General features: G+C 38.3%; 1 protein-coding gene across 2 annotated transcripts in view; it reads right to left on the bottom strand.

Moving 5' to 3' along the window:
* Positions 1–5,786: 5,786 nt before the first annotated feature.
* LOC138004398 (histamine H2 receptor-like) overlaps positions 5,787–7,230 on the bottom strand; it is a 10,537-nt gene continuing 9,093 nt past the window's right edge. For both annotated transcript variants that reach the window (XM_068850898.1, XM_068850897.1), the window contains exon 3: positions 5,787–7,099. In XM_068850898.1, the coding sequence (XP_068706999.1) occupies positions 6,136–7,017 (882 nt within the window). In that variant the 5' untranslated portion in view covers positions 7,018–7,099 and the 3' untranslated portion in view covers positions 5,787–6,135. The remainder of the gene's footprint in view (positions 7,100–7,230) is intronic.

Raw genomic sequence — 7,230 nt, 5'->3', positions numbered from 1 at the left:
ACTTTAACCGTTAGAAGAGTGGGGTCCACTGACGCCATCTTGGCTGCTCGCCATCTTGAATGACCGAGAAAGACCGAAAAATAGTACCGCCATTTTGGAATTACCCAGAAGTCATTAGAAGGAAACCGATTCTCTGCGATTACCGATGCACGCCATGGACTGAAACTCTAAAGCCTTTTATGAGGCAGTCATCTATATTCACCTTGTGTGCAGTGAATTTTGTTTCCAAGCAAGCTTATATAATACTAAAAACGAGACCGAAGTACTGAATTTCATTTTTATCGGCTCACTATTTGTCACATCATACTGTAAGTCCTCTCATGGGGCTTTTTTGAATATTGTTCTCTTTTATATGAAGTTTAATATTTTAATTCCGTTGTTCCTGTTTACAATTTAAGTAATTAACATGTCATATTCTTTTTTCCTTCACAAAATATGTGGTCCTATTTTTAGTCAGTCCTTTAGGGCACAGTTTCAAGTTTAAAAGCGGAAACGTTTTAGAAACCGAGTTTTTAGCTGTAATATTTGCTGTCTTAGTGATTAAATATAGATAATGGCCATGAGCTATAAAAAGATGGCAATTAAGGTAAACAAAAGTAGCATAACAGTTCAGGAAAAGATACCAGAATTTCCCTGTTGTACTGCCTTGTTTAGTAGTATCAGTTGAGACAGTCCTCAAAATTTGTCATTGCTTTTTTACCTTTTAAAAAATAAAATGTACAATTTCTGTCCCTATTTCTGCTGTTCTTTTTTACCTATGCATTTTTGGGAGGAAGCTGGGGCTGGGGAATTTGCAGTCTTTTGACCAACAATAATGCCCCTGGGGTGAGGAATTTGCACTTTTTTGACCCAGGATGACTTCCCTGGGGCCGGGCATTGGAATAGAAAAACTGATCTGAGTTCAAATCCCCCGCCTATGCCCGGCCTCCCCCCCCCCAGCAGCTTAACATTGATAGGTGCATTATTCTGGATCGACCGTCCGGGAAACTTCCTTCTGCTCTTTCTGAAAACTGTGTATATATATCAATAGTTATTTGCTTTTTCATCGATATATGTTTTGCATAAAGCAAGCTAACAAAATCTGTACCTTGCTGAGTTCGCATTTGTTAGCGTTAATAGTATTTTCGGTCAGATGCTTCTGTTTTTTATGACGGGTTTATTGTTTTGGTCTCCCATTCTAACACTAACCCCGCTGAACAGGGCTTGACTTCAGTGAAGTTTAGTATTAGAAAGCTGTCAGATGCTCAGAGGGCACACTTGTGGTGAAAAGAAGTTGTGAGGGAACTTGAAAATTATCAACATGTCAGCACAGAAGCCAATGTTTCTCGCTTCTCTTTTATTTGTTATTCTTCGGAGACTGGAATGCTGTATTTCAATACCACACAATTCAGTGCCTTCTGATTTTCTGTAGCACGTACCACAGGCAACCCAGTGTATGCTCCACGGAAGCATCTCGTTTTGACAACGTTTCCAAGGAAACAGCTGTCTGGTGTAACACAAACTTTCCACGAGCCAGATTAACACACAATACAACGCTAGTGCTGGAAGAACTATAAAATGATATTTTATAATCAACTGGGTGTCTACAAAGATACAAAGACGAGAATTAACTCTTTGATATAGCCCAAAAAACAAATTCTTCTTAAGTTTTGCCGTAAGTTTCTGTTAATATAAGTTATCAGAATATGGTAGTCCATCAAGAGAGTAGGTTACTATCTTCAGACACCTGCTGTAATCCCTTGACTTACGTACAGTATTGAACTAGAGGTCCGTGAGGGGAAATATTGTTTTTGTGGCCAATTTACAGGCTCAAAGGCAGGCGCAAAAATCGTGAGTAGGCCGTTACAACAGTAAAGTTAGGGAAATTTCTCACACATCTTAAGTAGGAATTAAAGAACTTAATTTCAGTACATTTTAGCTAGAAGATTCCTCTTTAAGAGAACTGAAAGGTAAGCCTACAAGCTGTGATTGACTCGTAGTGTTATTTACTGATTGTTGTATCCATGCAACAACCTACATATCAGTTGGGGAGGGAAATAAGTTTTGTGACGTGTTGAGTCACTCAAGCGGAAACCTGACTGAGTCCGCGCGTTTTGGTAGAGATCTTTCCACGATAATTTGATTAGATCTACTCAGGAAGTACTATGTTACTGAAAGGGAAAAAATGTGTTTTAGCTAACAACTGAAAAAAAAGAATATTTTCCCCCCGGAAATACGAGAAATAATATAAAAAGTCCGGCTCAGAACAAAAGTTTCTTGGAAATGAAATATTTGGACGTATAATCCCAACGTCTTTATCAGTCGTGGTATTTATTAGTCACGTGACCACTAGACGATGTTCAGGCTATCTCTCTGCGTACATCACAACGTTGCGTATATCATTGTAGGTAATAAATCAGCAAAAAGGCAATGTGTGGTAGTATTGACAATTTCACACCATAAAAAAGAAAAACCAATTTGTTACAGCAGTGTATTTTTATTTATCTTTTAATGTACGGCATTAAACATAATCAAAGATGTAATTTAGTACTTAGTATGGCTCTAAACACCTAACACGTTTTCATAACGTACGTTTTCATAACGTACGTACGTTTTCATAAAGTACATAAAAAAGTATCATAACATAATTCAACCAAGGGCACTTTACCCTTAGAAAAATAGGGAAGAAAGAGAAAAGGATCTCGAGTCGGTGAGTAGATTCTGTCATTCGTCCCAGTAAAGTGATCTATGCGTGAAATGCAGTTTGCCAGCTTTGGGAAAAGTTCTTTGTTTTTCTTGTGAACCTTTCCAGTCCGTCTCATCTTCGAAGGGAGGAGCGCCCTGGGGAAGAATTTTCTCTCTAAGTTTTTCTCTCTGAATTTCCGAACCGGAAACTCCCAGCTCGTAACAGGCCTCCTCGTTTTGTAAACTTCTTATTCAATTCCTGCTCATTAACGGACTCCTCAAATTAACAAGGTTGTCGATTACGAGATGCTCTGTCATCAAGCCGTCTTATTGATTTATTCAGTCAAATCATGGAAAAACGTTTTGCTCCGATATTAACCATTAAAATTGTTGAATGCAGGAAATAGTGGACACAATCGCCCTCAAGATAGTATAGCATGAACAGGGCCTTGGCCAGAAAAACGTTATGACCAAGGCAATGGTACTTGTTTGTTTGTTTGTTTGTTTATTTGCTAGCAGTGTCTGACTTTCCCCCTTCCTTTTTAGCTGAAACTCAGCTAAAAACAAGAAACAAAAAAGAGGGCCCGTTGTTTTCGGGAGCCTGAACTTACTACCTTTATTGTACACCATAAAAAAGGTATATAGGTGTTACAAGAATCTATTTGAGAGAAGTTGCTTCACCTACCTACCTACTTACCAATCAACTGTTATAAGTTGTTATCAGTTGTTATCAGATGCGTATAGGATATATCACTTGCGTAATTTACAACACACCAGACAATCTAAGAATAGCATTGGAAGATAATTTAATCGAAAACTCGGCTAAAACCTCTGAAAACCATAAGCTACGTATCAATTCAAACACTTTCCTTAAAATCGCCCTATAATGCAACGCGGCCTGTTATGCTATGTCATGTATGTATCAATGATGTTTACAATGTGGGCAAGTAACGCTAACCAACGCTAAAACAGTGGACGAAAGCCATATTAGTAGTATAAGTGCTGCTCAAGGTATCGTTATGAACTGCCTTTAACTGTTTTTGCGTAGTTTAGAAGCAATAGACAAGTAAATGCTTACGATCATTTTAGTAAGACAGAAAACCAGAATTTCCCCTTGAAGCATCACTAAATTCCTTTGCCACCAAATAAACAAAATGCATATCAATGACTAGTCTGTATTGTTGAAAGAATTCTCCATTTTGACTTCGTCCCATGCAGTAGCTCTAAGAACAGTTCAGATTGCTAAAAGTCGGATCAGTTTTTCTCAGGTATTCTCAAAGGCCGTTTACACGACAGAAAGATTTGGGTCCGGATCCGTCAAAAAAGTGGTACGGACCCATAACTTTTTTAAAGAAACACTGGAGTATCTACAGGGCCATAGGCGCCTATGGTTCCAGTAGAAACTCCAGTGTTTCTTTACAAAAGTTATGGGTCCGTACCCAAATTTTTCTGTCGTGTAAACGGCCTTTCAGTTTCGCTCAAAGCTCCTCTAAGGTTCATAAAGATCACAAGGAGCTGAGATGACCGGCATGTTGATGGAGATCAGTTTGAATGACCTTTATGTCGATCCCCGCTCTCGTGCAAAGTGTTTATTTGTAAAACAAATTAGAAAAAAATATATATAATTTTGTCTTTAATGTCAACAACTTACCTTTGGCTCCACAATCGAAAAAGATTTATTCTAACAGCTCGATCCGTACGACCTGGGCCGTATACGACCGCGACTACAATCACAAAGTTTGAACAGTTAAAGTGCCCCTGTGACCAAAAAATCAATTCATATTTTTCTTTGGATTTCAAAACTATGTTAACAAAACACTAAGTGACCCACGTTTTAAGCCTTGATTTCAAAAAGACACCTCTTTATTTTAACTGTAATTTTCCTATTTAATGGTCCGCCATTACTAACATTATGTTCTTGAGAGAGCTGGATCGAGGAGAAAATGACGTCAAAGGCTCATTAGTTTAAGAATGCAATACGTGAGAACGCCGCAGAATTAATATGCAGCAGGGGGGTTTTGGGCTTTCAGACTTTTAAACTCACGCTTTGCATATATAATAAGCTGCGTTCACACGCTGAAATTTTAAGCTAGTGAGCCTCTGACGTCACTTTTCCCTGGATCCAACCGTCTGAGGTCCAATCGGTCAGTTTTGAACGTGAGTAATGGCGGACAGTGAAATCCCAAACTTACACTCAATGTAAACGGCCTTTGGATAAAAATCAAAGCTCAAAGTTTTGCCAGTCAGGTGTTAAGCAAACACACTTTCAAAATCTGAAGGAAAAAAGGAAGTGGTTTTTTTCATCACAGGGGCACTTTAAGATGCGATGATTCGGGCGCGACCATGCACATCCAAGAGAGAATGACACATCTTAAGGGCTAGACTTTCAAAAGTCCTTCGTCTCGTGTAGATTCGCGTCCAAAAAATCACCCTTCGCTCGCCAAAACATTTTCTCCCGGGATGTTCTCGTGAGGTGGAATTGTGGCAAGTCTACTTAAGGGCTTGAAACATGAGAGGGATGGTTGATTTCTTCAAACACGCACTGTTTATTTTGTCATGTAAAATGGACTGATATTCCAAGCATACATACATTTTAAGACTCTAATACTTCTTTTCCAGTCTTTCTATTAATTTTTCTGACTCAACAATACATTTTTCAGCAGCTATTAATTGTTTTGAATAATCCCCTACCCCGCGCCCCAAGTTACAGTCATGTAAATGTATGCAAGCATAAATTTGCATGCACTAATATGACACGGAAAACAAGAAACGGAGGGCATTTTATACCTCATGCGCTTTCTGCGCATGAGTAATGATACACGTAAAGTACCAACTCTCTGAAGAAAACCACCTGACAGCCTACAGACACCTGGCCGAGCGTCTAATCGCACAGAGATTCATGAAAAGTAACTAACTAGAAACTTTATTGACGAGTTTTGACAATTTCGGAAATTACGCCAACAGCATTATTTTGTAATGTGTGTTCTCAAGTGTCGTTGCCCGAATCATGAGCTTTTTGCCCAAAAAATTACCTAATTCCCGCAACTGGGGGGCCTGTAACCCCCCCCTCGGTCCCCCCCCCCCCCCTTCCCAGCTCGTACGCTTATGAACAAAGACAAGTAGAAAATTGCCTGACGCTTCATAATTTATTATGACTGAGGCAAGTGATGACTAAAAACACGAAAACTAGCTATACGTTAAAAAATTACGACATAAGCTTAAGTCACCTACTATTAATATATAATACTAAAATATATAATGCTAAAAATTAAGATAATAAGCATCTATTGTCTTGTTAACTTTCCTGAATGCTATCTTCATCCATCTATTTAAGGTCAAACTTTCTTACGAAGATAATAATTTCATTTCCTTGTTACAATTTATGCACATTAACTCAAAACTGTTGTTAATATCATGAAATTTCAAAATAGCAAAGCCAAGTAGAAAAATGCAATGGCGCTTCATAATGTTTTACAAGACACGAAGAGGTAAATCTACAACTCGCCTTTCACGGTTACGAAGAGTAGGTTTGCGAAAGAGTGCAGATAAAGTAGATCTGTATTCTGGCATGCGGATAGCGTATAATATAGGATTGACAAGAGAGTTTGCACAAAGTAAAATAAAAATTGCATAATAAAGAAGTCCACCCACTGAAAAGGCAATTTTAAATTTACCGCTATAAAGGAGAATACTGAAAAAAAAAAAAGGCAGGAACACCAAAAGAGATGCAACAGTCACAATCAACAATGTCATGGTCAGTTTTCTTTCTCTACTGGCTGCACCATGGTGTTGAGGATGCGCTCCACAACGGACTTTAATAACAATGGATGAGTAAGATACACAAATGATGAAAAGTAGAAACGAGCCAAATGCAATCTTTAAGTAAAGATCCGTGTCTTCCTCTACAAGATATTTAAGATTTAAGAAAATAGTTAATGCCGTAATAACCCAAACAAAGACAATTAATAGGCCATACACCCGTTTTTTTAGCACGCGATGCTTGAAAGGCCGAAATGTCGCATATGCCCGTTCTAAAGCAACAAGGGCAATGTTTAGTAAAGACATAAAAGGAAAAAAAATAAGTACTTTTGTTTCTATGTCAAATGGCAAACGGTCATTTAGATGCTCCCTCCATACATTACAGTCTACTGCAGGCCCATAGAACAGGATATAGGCAGCAATTCCTCCAACCAACATGTCTATAACTGCCAAATTTATCACCAGGTACGTACTGCGCTTGCGGAGATTACGGTTTCTTGTAAAAACAATTATCGTACAGAGGTTGAGTGTTACTATGGCAACAGACTCGATCAAGCCTAAAGTCATCCCTGTAATGCACTCGGATGAAGACATCTCAGAGCTCTGTCTTTTTCTTGTTGCTGTTAGAAGTAATTACTTGTCTCAGTGACTTTGTTTTGTCAGGTTCTTTTACTAACTGTAGAAGACACAAAATGAACAGGAATTCAATGCTTACATCAATGTGCAGGAAGTCATTTTGGCTTTTGAGGTATAATTGTAAAACAGTTTTTAATATATCCCTTGTTGTTTTTGATATGGCTGTTTTTA

This window comes from Montipora foliosa, chromosome 5 (assembly GCF_036669935.1).
Source record: "Montipora foliosa isolate CH-2021 chromosome 5, ASM3666993v2, whole genome shotgun sequence".
Lineage (NCBI taxonomy): Eukaryota > Metazoa > Cnidaria > Anthozoa > Scleractinia > Acroporidae > Montipora > Montipora foliosa.
This window is presented reverse-complemented; position numbering and strand designations above follow the sequence as displayed.